The sequence below is a fragment of the Aptenodytes forsteri genome, unplaced genomic scaffold (genome assembly GCF_000699145.1).
Source record: "Aptenodytes forsteri isolate BGI_AS27 unplaced genomic scaffold, ASM69914v1 Scaffold242, whole genome shotgun sequence".
Taxonomy (NCBI): Eukaryota; Metazoa; Chordata; class Aves; order Sphenisciformes; family Spheniscidae; genus Aptenodytes; species Aptenodytes forsteri.
Genome location: NW_008795253.1, coordinates 3,346,650 through 3,363,573, shown reverse-complemented (window position 1 = coordinate 3,363,573; position 16,924 = coordinate 3,346,650). Strand labels below are relative to the sequence as shown.

Here is a 16,924-nt window from a genome sequence, read left to right as displayed (position 1 = left end):
GTCACCAGTCTCCATCTGGACATTGAGCCGTTGACCACTACCCTCTGGATGCGACCATCCAACCAATTCCTCACCCACCGTACAGTCCACCCATCAAATCCATACCTCTCCAGTTTAGAGAGAAGGATGTTGTGGGGGACCGTGTCAAAGGCCTTACAGAAGTCCAGATAGACGACATCTGTAGCTCTTCCCATGTCCACTGATGTAGTCACTCCATCACAGAAGGCTTGTCTTCTGCATGCAGCCAGAAGATATGTAGAGGATGACAGAGTTAGAGTAAACTGCGGGGAGAGCACATTACGTTCCCAGTGACACATCCTAACCCACTGAAGTCTGGTCATGCCACCAATCCATTCTGATGTCTCTTCTCAAGTTTTCATGCCACAATAACTGTGATCCAATATCAATCATGCATGGGGGAGGAAGGGAGGGAAAAAAAAAAAATCTTAATTACACTGTCTGCAATGTAATCATCTGCAATTGCTATAATTCACAAGCAGGTCTGTATTTGTTTCCCAGACTTGTTACAACCTTCACTGTAACTTGCTTCCGATTCCATTGTAATCAACTACATACAGCCAAAGAAGCTGTATGAGACTGCACAGTCTCTCTGAGGAACAAAATCTGAGTTGTTCCAGTGCTTGACTGTCCTCATGGTGAAGAAGTTCTGCCCTTATATCCAGTCATAACCTCTCATTTCAGTTTATGCTTGTTGTCTCACCACAGCGATGAGCCTGGCTTGAGCTTTTTGATAACCACCTCACAGGTACCGGAAGGCTGCTATTTTGTCCCTCACGAGTCGTCTTCCAGTGGGTTTTAGTTCAAGTAGATGCAATTCTAGTCATAGGCCCCCTAAAATAACAGAAGCCCTCAAAGATAACTTGAGAACTGATTGAAGTTAAAAGCTGTTCCAAGTAAATTATAAATCAGCTGTACTCTTTAATTAGAAACAGCCTATCCCATTGGGTGCATAGAGACTGAGAGCCTTCTGAAACTCTAAATACAAGGCACAGATGCATTTTATTCTACCACCATTGCTTCAGGAAGAAGGATAGAAGACTTCCAACTCACACAAAGTTAGTGACAGCAGAAGTCATTATTTTTCATTCCTCCTTCGAAGTTAGCTGAGAGAAATGCACTATCTGTGCATAGTAACACACAGTACTGTATAGCTTCGAAACTGTACTCGTCAAAGGAGCACATCCACCCCTACTGTTTGTCAGCAGAAGCCATTACTATCACACCCATTTAAAAATACCATGTAACATCTTTTCACTGAAGCTCATTTGCAAAATATGCATAAACTTTAAAAACACAACATTTTTTCATTAAATTTCAATTTTAAATTAAAGGACATGTCAGTAAACAAACCGCCAAGTGTTCATGCAACAGCACGTTCTACTCACAATGACTGAGCCCACCAGGCTCTTCAAGTAGTTCCAACAGGTTACAGGCATATGCATCTGCTGGGAAGGTCTAATATCAGTTCAGGCTTTATGAGCTCAGGAAATACAGAACCAACCCACAAAATTACCCAAGCATCTTAAAACAGAAAGCTAGTGGTACAGCACCCAAATCATCTCCATGGACTGGTTTAACCATTAGGTCCTAAAAACCTGACCCTAGATATATAGGGTCAGAATAATAGACATCAGAATAAGTGACGCCTATTTCCTCACCAGAGAATTTTATATAGAGCTTGACTTAGGCTTATGTCTGCAAGGAAGGCACGCCTTATTACTTTTCTACAAAAAATGTGTTGCTATATCTGCCAGAGGCAGAGAACATCTATGCATCCGTGTCCAAAGCCACAATCTACCGAACTTCAACACATCTGGCAACTGCTGTCTGTGAATGTGACTTGCATGAACATGTCATCAAGTGAGAAGAAGGCCCAAGAACTAAGAGCTAAGCAAAAGATTGTGCCAGTTTTTCCATTAAGAATTCTCTGCAAAGATCTTCTCGTCTTTAGTCAAACTACTCATAATCTCATTAAACCTAGCAATATCAAGTTTACTGACCACATGAATAAAAATTGGAATCTGAGATGTTCAGGGGCTGATCTTACAGTATTTGGATGCCTAACTCAAAATTTTCCCCAGGTCAAGAAACACTTAATCAGACTCCATTTTCCAGGCTAAATAGTGATTACCTAAGATAGACATCTAAGTTAGTTTCAATTTAATATCAAATACCAATTAGATATTTGTTTTAGTAAAAAAAATTTCTGAAAGGAAGCAACACATAGACACTAGTGCAAACTCAGTTTCTTACTTGTGTAGGAAGTGGTGAAAGTTACTTTGCAAACTATAGTACTACATTGTACTAGTGTACGCTACTTGAACCCTAACGTATATTCTGTCCTTCATTTTCTTCTCAGACAGGGTTGATGTCAAGTCCAAAATTACCACATTCCTCCCCTACCCCAATCAATTCTCCATACATTATGCAGAACACTATTTTGCACAGAGAATCAGGAGCCTATACTCAATTTGCTTCTTTTAAGAGGTTTTCCAATATAAACAGAGCTAGGACAAGCTCTTTGTTTAGTTGGGTTTTGGCATTTTTTTGTGTTTGGTTTTTTTTTTTGCTAAGAAACACTATTTTGCACAGAGAATCAGGAGCCTATACTCAATTTGCTTCTTTTAAGAGGTTTTCCAATATAAACAGAGCTAGGACAAGCTCTTTGTTTAGTTGGGTTTTGGCATTTTTTGTGTTTGGTTTTTTTTTTTTTTGCTAAGAAGAGAAGAGAGAAACTAAGGCAGTTTTCTGGAAGCTTCTGTATTCCTTACTATTTCAACAAAAAGGATATTTTTATAAATAACTGGTCACTACTTTTATTAATTCTGCCTATGGCATTAAAAAAAAAGTGTGAAAAACAAAGCAAAAGCCAGGAAACTACAGGCTGGGCAGCTTCACCTCGATGCCAGGGAAGATGATAGAGCAAAACAGAAGCTATTTCTAGACACAGTAAGGACAAGATGATGACTGGGAGTAGTCAGCATGGATATACGACTGGCAAAATCATGCCTGACCAGCCTGATAGCCTCCTATAATGAATAAGGAACTTGGCAGATGAGGGGAAGGCAGTGGATGTTGCTTATCTTGACTTCAGTGAAGCTTCTGACACTGTCTTTCATAACAGTTGCCCTCACAGACAAACTGATGGAAGTACAGGCTACAAAACCAGATGGTGAGGTGGACTGAAAATTGTCTGAAGTGCCAAGTTCAAAGGGCTGTGATCAGTGGCACAAAGTCCAGCCGGAGAACAGTCACTAGTGGTGTACCCCAGCAGTCAGTACTGGAGCCAGTATGGTTCAACATCTTCATCCACAACCTGGAAGATGGGACGGAGTGCACCTTCAGCATGTTTGCAGATGATACAAAACTGCAAGGAATGACTGATGCACCAGGTGTGTGTGCTGCTGGTCAGAGGAACCTGGACAGGCTGAAGAATCGGTCAAAAAGGAACCTCATGAAGCTCAACAAAAGGGAAATGCAAAGTCCTGGACCAGCATGCACCAGCACACAGTAGAGAACCACCAGTTGGAAATCAGCTTTACAGAGAAAGGCCTGTGGTCCTGGTGAACAAGAAATTAAACTGGAGCCAGCAATGTGCCCTTGCAGCAAAGGCCAACAGCATCCTGGGCTGTATTAGGAAGAGTGTTGCCAGCAGGTCAAGGCAGGTGATCCTTCCCCTCTACTCAGCACTGGTCAGACATCTGGAGAGCTGTGCCCAGTGCTGGACTCCCCACTACAAGAGAGACATGGACATATGTGGCAGGTACACCTGCCCTGACAAAGACTGGGGGCATTAAGACCGCTGAGTCCTCACTTTTTGCGCCCTTAATTTCACGCCTTTAAGGTGAAAAGTGCTGACCATCAGGTACACACCTTGGGGCAGTGATTACATCATGTATACACCTCGGGTGAGGAGTAAGGAAGTCAAGGCCCTCAGCCAATCAGAACTGACCACAGGTCAGATTCGACCAGGGTACAAATGGAGCCCCACCGGAGGGCAAGGGGAGCTGGTCCTCCTCGGAGCAGTGGGTCTGCAGTCAGGGACTCTACCCTTGGGTCAGGATGCCGCCCAAGGAAACTCCTCAAGGTTGAGAGCCCTCATCTTATAGGTGAGTGATTGTGCACATTTTGGATCCTCATTTCTAAAGCTGGCTGTGCAGTATTAATTCCTTGTACACCATCCTGAACCTGTGGTTTACTGATGTTGTCGGAGTGTTGACACCTCATTTATAGTTAGTTTTCTCTTAAACAATTTTGGTTAAAATAAAGTTTATTTTTTAATTTATCACCTGCCTAATTTGATTTCATGAGCCTCCGTGACAACATACTGGAGCAAGTCCAGAGAAGGGCTGTGAAGATGATTAAGCAGACAGATTTAAGCACCTGTCACAGCAGGAGAGGTTGAGAGAGCTGGGACTGTTTTAGCATGGGGAGGAGAAGGCTCAGAAGGATCTCAATGTATATTTATACACATGACGTATTTATAAATGACACACTTCCCTCCCAGGTAAGGAAGACTGAGCCAGACTCTTCTCAGGGGTGCAAGTGAAAGCACAAGAGGCAATGGGCACAAATCAAAATACAGGAAATTACATTTAAACGTAAGAAAAGTCTTTGACTGTGAGGGTGGTCAAACACTGAAAAGGTTGCCCAGAGAGGCTGTAGATTCTCCATCATAGGAGACATTCAAAACCCGACTGGAAACAGCCCTCAGCCACCTGCTCTGATCGACCTTGCGTTAATCAGTGGCGTGGGACTAGACAATCTACAGAGGCTCCTTCAAACCTCCACAATCCTGTGAGGCTAATTCATTGGATTTTATTCTGTAAAGTATACCACAAAGAAGGAAACAGAAGTTATAAAACCTCCATAACGTAATATAGGATCAAGTATCAGATGAAGCAAGGATGATCTTTGACAACACCTGGGATTACTTCCAAGAAAAAAAAAAAAGGCAAAGAGAGGGGAGGGGAAGTTGATCTATTAGATGGAATTTAGCTAGAGTTTGGACAGATTGTTTAGAAAAGCAAGAAGGACCTGCAGAGAGTCTAGATAGGCTTGTAACTGTCTTTCTGGCACCGCGTTACCACAGTAAGTCTTCATTCAAGTATTTTTCTGTAGCACCTGTACAGGCATCCTGCCAAACTAAAGTCAGAAAGGCTGGTGTGTCTGAAAAAAAATTAAGGGAGACTTTGCCACATTGTATTTGATTATCGGTCTAGACTATTATTAAAGACAAGCCAGCACAATGCACTACATACTATGAAGGAAAATAAAACATTTCTTCTGATGAAGTTTCAACCAGACTCTTCAGAGTAAATGAGGTAATATAACAGTACGAGTCACTGAAGTGGCAGCCATGCAGCCAGATCCCTCATACATTTTGGAGGTTAACTGTAAAATTCCAGATAGAACTGTGGCTTCTGCAGTTAAAGTAAGGAGCATCTTAGATGTTCTTTGAAATATGCTATATTAAAATGTAATGACAACTCAATTTTCACCTGTGGCCATCTAACATTAAATCTGTTTTTTAAAAAAATATTGCAACAGATAAATATGATTTTTACAGAGTAAAACTAAAATGTATAGCTTTAAGTTTAGTATAAGTGCTCCATAGCATCAATTTAAAATAGCTTCAGAACACAAAACACCATTTGAAACAAAAACATTGACACAACAGTTCTGTAGAATCAGATTTGGTTTCAACATTTTGCAACAGTGCAAATTACCCATTTCAGAGGAAGCAAGAAAGAAGAGCATCCAGCAAACAATGTCACAAAGGATGAGCACAAAACAGATGTGGGAAAAATAAACAGCCTTCCTGCCCTGGAATTTGTAAAAAGGTCTGCAAAGAGCAAACAGGACTTCTCACTGCAATTTGACTTCTAGGCCTATAAAAGGAGTCCCATGAGAAAACACACTCAGATGAATAAAATATACTAAAAATAATAGCAAACATTCACAAGGCTTTTTAAGTCCAAGAGCGATGTTCTTCTTTTAAGTTTTATCAAACATTTTGTAGTATCCTGCAATCAAAATGTAGCTGTAATCTGATTTCTTAAATTCCATTAGAAGACTGCATCTTTTTAAATGCTGTCTTCAAAGACAGCCTTTGTCTATTTCTGATTTAAAAGACATTTTTAGAGAAGATATTTGAAGTTGCTTTGACAAAAGTCTGCTAATACAGTGTTCTTCTTTTAAGTTTTATCAAACATTTTGTAGTATCCTGCAATCAAAATGTAGCTGTAATCTGATTTCTTAAATTCCATTAGAAGACTGCATCTTTTTAAATGCTGTCTTCAAAGACAGCCTTTGTCTATTTCTGATTTAAAAGACATTTTTAGAGAAGATATTTGAAGTTGCTTTGACAAAAGTCTGCTAATACAAAATAATTACTGTAGTATTTTTTATTATTTTTTTAAACTATAAATACAGGTGCCCCAGTACAATTCAAGTAAGATGGTCTCACATTCCTTTGGTAAGTGATTAGCACCGCAGGCTTCGTGGTCTCCTTCTTGTTCTAAGATGAGGAATGTGCTATGCATTGCCCTTAAACTATGTAGGATTAGCTAAGAGAAGGATTTTTCACATCTGTGATTAACAAGGAATAACTGTTCACCTCCTTCAGGGCTGTTCAAAAACATATTCTCTACCTGAACTCATTATTCTCCTGCTACCTATCACACATGCGTGAAGGTATTAACCCTTCAAATGCTCATATATTCCAACTAAAGCCAGACAGGTGATTAAGTATCAATGCTTTAAGGGGGAGAAAATCAAAACATCAAACAGCCTTAAAAAACAAGCACATACATTAGCACCTCAGGTTGTAGGCAGTCCAACCTAGACCTTCCTGGCTGCAATAGTCAGAAACTGTTCAGAATGCACCCCAACTGAAAAATTAATTTTCAGGCTTCAGTAATGAACTTGCAAACAAAAATGAAGACTAGGATTCAGGGAGAAAAGAAATTGAAGACTAACTTCTAGCTAAAGAGCTACAAACTCATTCTAAGAGCTAAATACAACTTCCACACTACATAATACAAGGTCTTACCGCCAAAAAAGCTGCTTTCATTGAGACTACATATAGTCAAGCACTACAAGATGAAATATCACTCATTTATTGGTTGTTCTTTTAGCTATGATAGTGATACAAATGATTCCTGGAACAGCAGCAGTGACTCCACTGCTAACATAGCGTTTTTCACCAGGGGTCCTAAAATTGCACATTAGCCTTTAAACTTCACATCTAAGCCTCTATAAATTGGAAAAAAAAAATCAGATTTTGCTTCAGTTAAAACTGCAAAACTGCACCATAAAAATAGACAACATTTGGCTTTTTTTCCAGAAGTCCCTGCTCCTGAACTTTGATCATGTAGCTCTGTAGAAGTGAAATCTGGGGTTTTTAACACTTCTTTCCTGCAACTGAAAGGGCTATATTCTATCAGAGATTCAAAACCCAGAAAGAAAAAGTTCAGACCAAACCTGATTATTCTGGGATTAATTTATTGATGCAGCTCACATTTAAAGAATCATAGAAAATGCTGCTATTCCTCTTTTTAAAGTTATTATTTTCCCTCTTGGAATTTACATTTCATGGATAGAGCTAGTCAAATAACTGGAATAAAACTGCAATCTAATGCCACACATCAATACATAACAAAAAGTTAGCACATCGGTTTATTTTAATCTCTGGAAAGCATGTTTTATCCCATCAGTGATACAGTAAGTCTGCACCCTAAGAAAGAACATACACATATATGTACACATACACATAGTGTATGTTCCTAGACTAGACAAAAAGAGCAGTACTAGTTTAGCTAGTCTATTTTGCAACAGCTGCTAATTCCCTTGATAATTGCCCAGGCCTGGTAGGCAGTATTGCCCAAGACAAGCTGTATTTGTTTTTATCCTAGATGGAACACTTTATTTCTTAGTCCATCCTGCTATGCATGCCTTTGTAGGATGAGATGCTCTGTAAAACACCATACATTCAGAGATCATGGTAATTCGTAAGTGAGTTTCAGTTTTATAATTTCAGAACCTGCTAATACAGCTTAATAGTTTACCCCATTTATCAGACTAGGTTAGAGCCCAAACAGATAACTCTTATCATGTAATATGTGAAATACAGCTAAAAACCACTTTATTATACTGAATTCCATTTAATATCTTTGACAAGATTGACTCCTATGTATTGAGGTTATAATTAAGCCCTTGCTGCAGAAGCTGCAAACATAGCAGTTTCACATATAGATTTATATCCAGAAAAGAAATCCAAGTAGTACTTCAGTTTGTTTACTAAGTAGAAAAAACTTTTCCTTGAAGCTATGTAGTTGAAATATACTTTTCCTTCTGTGCTGTGACGCATCTAAGTTTCAAATTGTTCATCCACATGAACAAAACTTTAATAATTTTCAGTACTACTCAGTCAAATACTCATGTACACTCCTAAGTAAATGCTCTCTTCATCTTAAGTTTTAATAACTTGTTTTAATGTACTTGTGGAGATGGAGCCCCAATAAATAGCAAGTACAGACAATTCCTCTGTTTTTTTAGAATTGTGTTGTAAAAATTTAGAAAAATGCATGAACTGTAACAAAACATTTAATTCTTGAAATATTTCTTTCTCCATCGTTCAGTAATACATTGTAAGAAGCGTGAAAATACAACAGATAGCTTTCAGTTTAAAAGCTATTTCAAGTACCAACTTGAAGTTCAACCCTTACAGCATTCTTTTCTTGAACTCGGGATTTCAGCTTACTCACACCATGTAGCTCAGGGGAGATGGTTTTGGGGGAGGTATGGGGGGGGTGGTGTAAATATTTAGCTCAGATACTAACTCAGAAGTTGCAGTGTTCTAGAGCCCATGAGTGTAACATTTTACCTCCACACTAGTCTTCAGCAGAAATAGGTTTCATGGGGTTTGGGGGGGGTTTTTTTGTTAGTTTGGTTTTTTAAGTCTACACAGATAGCTCTTTAGAAGTATTAAGATAATAAATGGGCATTTTAGAAATAAATTCTATTAATTCAAGTATCAAAAGTGGAGGGGCTTGGCCTGGAAAACTTTTTAGGCCACACAAGTAACCTTTCTCACAAGAGTAATCAGTGGGACTACTAATGCAAACCAAGTTATTCACGTGGTAAGTGTCTGCAGAAACAGACTCCAAATTAGCATTTTAGGGGCATACTGCTGCCTCAATGGATTATTCACAAATACAGGAAGAAAAATGTGGGTAGTTTTCAAACGACTGCTGTAAACTCTTCCTATCCTGACATATTTTGGATGTTTAGCATAGTCTTAGAATGATCATAGCTGGCAACTCAACTACTAGACATAGAAAAATCATTAGGAAAAATTATGATTAAAACCAATGTTCCTATTAGCCAAAAAACATTTTTCGTAAACAAAAAGGTAACTGCTCTGCTACATAAGCAAGTGAAGAGTATATTTAGCCCTCAAAACCTGACTACATTGTATTTCTGGAGTACAAAGAACTGTAAGGAAATTTTAGACTTAAGTAGCTTATGATAGAACTGGTTCAACAGTCTATAGCAGCTGTATTCAATGAAATTTTATACTTCCCTCCAAATGACAATAGCTTATAAAAATACTGGGATACTTTGAGCAGTAGCAGCAACACCACAGAAGGTGACCTTGTGGATAACACTTGACTAAGTCATTTTCTTTTTAGAAGTCATTTTTAAAGCTGTGTCTAATAATAGTGTTAGTTTTCAGAAAGTGGAGATTTTCAGTTTATCGTCATCTTTTTTTCTTAAGAGACTATTACAAACTATTACAAACATCACACCCAAGATGACAGCTTTATAAAGAAAGAAGAAACAAGTATTTAATTTCACATTCTCATAAGGAATAATTTCAAAAGGTTTTGTCTCCCATAATAAGCAGTGGTCTCTGGAAATTCTTAAATGTTGTGGAAACTCTCTACACCTTGACCCTTTGTGCCTTCCTGCCGTGAAGCATACTGAAACCCACCACTGATACATTACTGTGGTCGTGTAAGAGGTTCAGACAACGTAACAGGTCATATCCCAATCCTCTCCTTATGGGACCTGCCATGTACTGAACAGACATGTACTCTTTAGAGGCCCTACTCATAGGAACATGGGCTCATAATACATGTTACTAGTTGCCACAGAAAGTCTTGCAGATGTTAAATACAGGACAGCCAATATCGTAATGAATCCAAGAGTTTTTGACACTGCTTCAGGATGTACACAAAGATATAAGCTGTCCCACTGATTGAAAAAACAGGCTGTACATATTGAAGTTCAAAGAGGGTTGTTTCAGCAGACAGAGCATCTACACAACACAACAGACCATGTGATTCAGCCATTCAAGATACAGGCTGTAAAGAAAGACATATTCAGGGCAGACTTACTAGCTCAGGCAGCGTTGTACGGAATTGGTTTGGTCTGGAGCTAGTACCCCCTTAAGAGCTGAGCCTTCAGACAAGACTGCCGGAGATTATAACTAAGTGAACACTGCAGTGTATACCCATTTATTTGACTAAAGACTTCTCAGAGAAGTATCCAACTAAAAGGCAAAATCACCTTCAGCTTCACCAGGGTCTCTCCAGCAACTAAAGTTTCCACAAACCTAAAAACTAGCTGATTAAGTTGCTAGTTTCCATCTTGTTTTCCCTCCCAGTTGTTATGTAGTAGGCACTACTATATGATCATTTATTCCTAAATGAACATTTTTACTTTAAAATTACAGCAGGGCTGCTGTAGTAACAATTACTTGTTATGGCAGTATTTATTGTGGTTTTGGTTTCCACTGCACTTCTACAGTTACACTGGTGCGACACAAATTCCTGTTATGGAGCATACTAGGTCTAAATACTACTACATATATCTAGTGTACTCAAGATTTGTTGTTGCTTAACTAAACTATAGGACAAACATTTCTATCCACTTGAGAGAGGTATACATAGATTTAATCATATCTTAAGTACTTTTCTTCTGAAGAGAGGTTGAGAGTTTCTTCTCTCAGAGATTAATTTTGCAAAGTGCTTCAGGTCTTCAAATCCCACTTCCCTTAGAGGGAGTTGAGGATATTCAGCATTTTGCATGATCAGATCTACAAATGAGTATTCACGAGTAAATCACTGACCAACTAAACAGTTCCTTGGAAATCAGGGTAACTGGTCTAAAAAGAAATGATTTTGTAACTGAAATTCCAGTTCAAAAACAAAAAAACAAAAGCACCACTTAACCTAGAGGGATAGATTTATTTTTTTCCCAGAGGGAAACTACTGTGAAAGTCTGTTCTTCACATTAAAGAGAGTACTGAACTACAGGAAACATATTTTAAAATTCAGCCTGTATACGCTAGCACAAGATTTTCCAACATAAGAAATATTACATGTAAACAATCTTATAAACCAAACTGAGTTCACTTAAGTTGCAGTAAGGTTCACTTATACCTTCCATTGGCATGCTAGAACGACTGCATCAGGTATTCTTTGACAGTAGCTTGGCACATTACACTTACAGTGGAAATGTGACATCCTACACTTACACGCTGAAAAAACCTAAAAAGCTTTAAAGTGCTTGCTATTTAATGTATAAAAGAAAATACTTGAAGGAAGTATCCACAAGTTTCCTGAGAAATCGTTTTGAATTTCAGAATCCCAAGATGAATTGGCTGTCAGATAACAATGCGCCTTCATCAGATGGACTTGGCAGTTGTAAACAAGAGGAATTTTCTCAGCTTTTCCTCACAAATATGAAATATTTGCTCTTAGCCAACAGCTGGGGCAGTTTAAAGACATCCTGCATATATATTCAAATTACAAGTCACCCACACACCTAACACTGACTGAATTCCAGCAAATTAAAGAAACTCTGACAAGTACTGGGAACAGATGCAAAATAATTCTGAAGACAAAACAGAATCTAACTTTGTAGATCTAAATGACTAAACTTTCAAATGTCATAGTTTGCCTCCTGAAGAGGCAACAAAAATAACCCACAAAAGTAGCCACAATTACCAGAATTTCTCTTCAGAACTAGTATCTTATATAACTGGAAAATATCTACTGTTTTCCAAAGATTTTACAGATTTCTCAAGAGAGAATCAAAAAAATGAAATGGCAAAATGTGAACACTATAGACAAACAAGTTTTAATAAGTAAAGTGGGTTTTTTTTTTTTTAGTTTTACAACTCTGTACTTCAGAAATCCTACAATCAAATGCCTCAAAATTATGACATAAGTTAAAATAATTTTTGAAATATTGTTAACAAATCACATAGCAGGATCTTGCTTCAAGATAATCAAGAAATAAAGTTGACTATATAATGTTTTAAAACTTAGGAAGTATTTGGTATCTCGGTGTCAAACCACATTCACAGTGAAAGCATGGATCTTAATATTTATTAATGTTTCATGTATGTGTACTTACTTTTGCAATATCAGCTAGACTGCTGTTTAGTTTTTTAGCTAGACCCTAATAAACCAAATTTGGAATGTGTATATATTATTCCAATATACCCCTCAGCAGGAGAAGCTGTACTAAACTGCTATACTTTGTACAAAGTTTAAAACACATTGTAAGAAAGCATTTCATCAAGTATTTTTTAATATGACTTTGAAAAAATCTGACTATGCATTTTTAAAGAACAATCAATATCATTAAAATTTATTCAAAAAAGGTTGCACTATATAATGACACTTTCAATTTTTAGGTCAAAAAAGTTACTTTGGTTTATTTGAAAAAAAGAGACGTAATGATCTCAAGTACATGATATTTCAACTATTATAGAAATATCATAATTACACTGGTGGTTACTAAGTCTCTTGAATAGCTTTGTCTATATGACCAACCAAACCATAATGGTTTGTGGTTTCTTTGTTTTAAACACACAGCAGCTGTGGATACAGAGCACAACTATAATAAGACAAACAGAATGCTTAGGCCAATGTTGCTTTTCAACAGAGTAAAGTAGAAATACCTTTATGAAGTTAAAGCAGCAGCAAATGAAAAACTAAACAAGACCTCAGAAGCATGCTTAAAGAAAAGGTGATATAATGAAAATGCAGCAACTAAGATGCCTGATAACGAAGACACTACTGTAAAGTTCTACATGAACATTACATTAATACAGTGGCTTTCATAGACTTTCCTAGCTCCAAACTGAAACTATATCCAACAATCAGCATCTTGCCTTTAACAAGTCAGATGTCATAAGTTTTTAAAAACATTTGCATTTGAAGAAATGCAGCAAAATAAGAAAGCACATACTGAAAATTAAGCGGCTATTATAAAAAGCTAAACTGGTTTGGGAATTATTCATTTTCTATGTCCTACTGCAACCAAGCAGGTGTTTGCACTTCAACTCCACCAGACAAGATCCTCTCATCCCCACGGTACTCAATCTTTTTTTTTTTAAAGTCCAAACCCAACTAATGTTTGAAAGCTAACAGTTCATATTTTTTCTAAGCCTTTGTAAAAGCTTTAATCATACAAAAACCGGAGGAGAATTCATTTACTGCTTTCCTACTATGTAACAAGACAACACGTTATAACTAGCAGTTACTTCCAATAAGACATTGTATAAAACATCCAACATCTCCAAGACTAACATCTAACACTGTACCTCAGAGAACAGGCTTTTTTAGGTGTATTCATGTTTGAAAACATCCCTGTGTATTCAAGGGAAAATATTTGATAGTATTCAAGCTATTTCCTACAAGACAATTGCAGTTTACACTTCAAATCTGGACTGCTCATGAAAGCTTCCCCCAGCCTGAGTCCCATACATACTGCTTGAGAATTTCTTATTTCTCTTGTGTCTCAACAACGATAAATGTCCCAAGTTTAAAAAAATAATTTTAAAAAAAAATCAGAGGCCTGAGTAGCTTAACACACAACTGATTTGATAAAAAAAATTCATACATTTAGAATTAAAAATACTTAGAGCCTCTCCAGTTCTTTTAAATCCTGGAATGCTCCTCTCTCGATAGTACTAATCTTGTTCTCCATGAGCTGACTGAAATATAGAAAATTTTATGCATAAGTTTTAATAGCTCTGCGATAACTTGTTGCATTAACAGTGGTGGTCATTTAAAGGCAACCACATATTCATTAAAACAGTACAACAGTTATTCTAGAGTAACACCTACTTCAACCTTCTGGACCCCTGTCATCAACACTTTACATGGGCTCGTACACCCAAAAGGGGAAAAATAATCCTCAGTAAAAGAAATACAAATAGATATTACATTTGCTTATTTAAGAGTCCCAAGTTAAAAGTTACACATATGCATACATGCTGTGCGCACACACGCACATACATCATTGCTCTTCGGCAAGTTATAAGACTACAGTTGAACAGTATGAAGGTGGTATTAGTCTCACATGAGAATAACAAAACAAAAATACTGAACTGTTGTTTTGGGAAAAAACATCAGTGAAAGATTGTACAGAAACTGTAATCGTAACAGTAGTTTTGTAAAAAAATTAAAAATTACTACAACATGATACTCTGTTTCAGAAAGAAACAGAAAAGGATTTTATATGACTACTTGCTCAAATTAAATAGTCTTAACAAATAAGCTAAGTAAATTCTGTAGTATTTTAAACTTGGTATGGTTTTGGGAAAAAACATCAGTGAAAGATTGTACAGAAACTGTAATCGTAACAGTAGTTTTGTAAAAAAATTAAAAATTACTACAACATGATACTCTGTTTCAGAAAGAAACAGAAAAGGATTTTATATGACTACTTGCTCAAATTAAATAGTCTTAACAAATAAGCTAAGTAAATTCTGTAGTATTTTAAACTTGGTATGTTAGATTTTTTCAAAAAAAAAAACCCCTTTTAAACTTGGTATTTTAGATTTTTTCAAAAAAAAAAAAAACCAACAAAATCCCACAGAATTTTAAAAGCTTCCTAATGCTTGAAACAAAAGCATTTACAAAAAAACCCAAACCAAATCATTCCTTCCTCAAATTCACTGTTAAAGTGTTTCCTTTTTGCCCAGAAACTATAGAAAAGCAACAACCATCACCTGGGACTTGCTTTTAAATTCAGTAAAGGAATAACTTTTCTCCTTAATGAATTCCCTTATACTTCAGGTTGAGAGTACCCATTTCAGTGTGAACTATAAATTTCCTAACCTTAAACTGAAGTCACTCCAACAGTTATTTAACAAATTTTAGCAACTCTTACTTGTAAGCTACATGCCAAATTAAATCCTCAAGTTCTCATAACCTTAAGGAGAGATTAAAAAATTTTCAACAAATGATGTTTAAGGCAATTGCTAACTTATTCATATCAGTGTATAACACATGGGGGAGGGGCTGCAAGTTCAGCTGCAGTAGCACAATAGTTAAAAAGTGATAACCCATCCAGCTTATAAACTGAAAGATAACCAGTTCAATGGTTTTTATAACAAACTGTAGCATCAGTCCTAAAAGGTATAAGTGATAGAAAGAGAAAACTTACAGAACTCGAAGGTGCCTTAGACCAGCAAAGTCAGTCTTGGTGATTCTTGTGATGTTATTTCCATTAAGATCCCTAAGAAAAATAATTTATAAGCAGCAAAATTAAAACATTCAGAAGTTACTTTTAAATTGTTTTGTTTGTTTTCACGGGCACAGCATTTTCAGAAATTAGGAGATGTAAGTGAACCCAACGAATCATTCCTACAACTAACACTGTGTGAGTTCCCGATTTCCAAGTGACTGAACGAAGGTTTATCTTGAAAGTAGTCGTTTCAAACTTTGTAATAAGAGACCTTTACAAAGTCAGTTCTGCCTGCCATTATAAAGCTCACATTTACCTTTAAGAATACAGAAGAGTCAAAACCTGTCTCAACGTGGTTATAACTGCATTTAGAGAACCACTACAGCTACTGTATATATGCTGCAGTATTTGTTTGACTGTTACAAAAACTAAGTAAGTGACTGAAATCAAGACAATTTTCACCATTTTTAAGCAACTTCCAGCTTTTGTAGTATTGCTAAAGGCAGACTAGGGCTTAACTTCCTATAGCAAACATTAGCTTTCAAACAAGCATAAGGTTGTTGGAGGGTATGCGATGGGAAACATGATTTTATGAAAACTAAACACTTCACTTGCTACACAGGAAGCTATACCAACTGCAGAATGCAAAGCGCGTTCAGAAGCAACAGAAAACTGTATTTAGGCCCTAGCATTTCTGTTCATACTTCAACACTACTTTCTCTTCTGGAGTTATATGCCCCTTTTTCATAACATTTTGGGGTCACGATATAAACTTCCCTCAATTCCAACAGCTACAAATAAAACCAGACTTCGCAATTCCTGAGGTAAGCCATTAGGAAGTGGTATTACATGGAAACTACCCTAACAATTACAGCTCATTCTCAAGGTAGTTAGGAAAGAAAAAAAAAATCTTTTTTGGTGTTTATACCACATGTGGCCAAAACACCACTGTAAAGAAACCACACAAGTCTCGGCAGAAATGTGTCCCCGATACTCTTCCCGAGTGAAATTCATCACTCGAGACGTGTGTTCATATACCAACATTTAAATGACTTGAGAGTAAGAAATAATGTGCTCACCTCTTCCACTCCTTAGACCCTCCTGGAAGGCAGCCTGATATGATAAATAACCGACCACATGCTTGCTCTCTCTCAAGACTTAGAAAATACCCTAGCCGGAGGGTACACGTATGGTCTCAAAAAGCGGATGGGGGAGGAGGGATCACAGTTAAGACACAACTTAGTGCCGTGCGAGTGGGAAAGAGGCTAAAACACCCCAGCGTGCCCTCGCCCAAAGGCAGATGCCTGCTTGCGCCGGGGCAGAACCCCGCTGGGCTCCAGCTTCACGCCAGGGCAGCGGGCGGCAGCGCGCCCCCGCCCGCCTCCCGGCGCCGAGCCACCGCGGCAGC

General features: G+C 37.5%; 1 protein-coding gene across 1 annotated transcript in view; it reads right to left on the bottom strand.

Moving 5' to 3' along the window:
* SLIT2 (slit guidance ligand 2) overlaps positions 1-16,530 on the bottom strand; it is a 282,933-nt gene extending 266,403 nt beyond the window's left edge. Inside the window, exons 1-3 of the mRNA XM_009279136.1 lie at positions 16,445-16,530; positions 15,496-15,567; positions 13,967-14,038 (exon numbers count right to left, since the gene is read on the bottom strand). Of these exons, the coding sequence (XP_009277411.1) occupies positions 13,967-14,038; positions 15,496-15,567; positions 16,445-16,530 (230 nt within the window). The remainder of the gene's footprint in view (positions 1-13,966; positions 14,039-15,495; positions 15,568-16,444) is intronic.
* Positions 16,531-16,924: the final 394 nt, after the last annotated feature.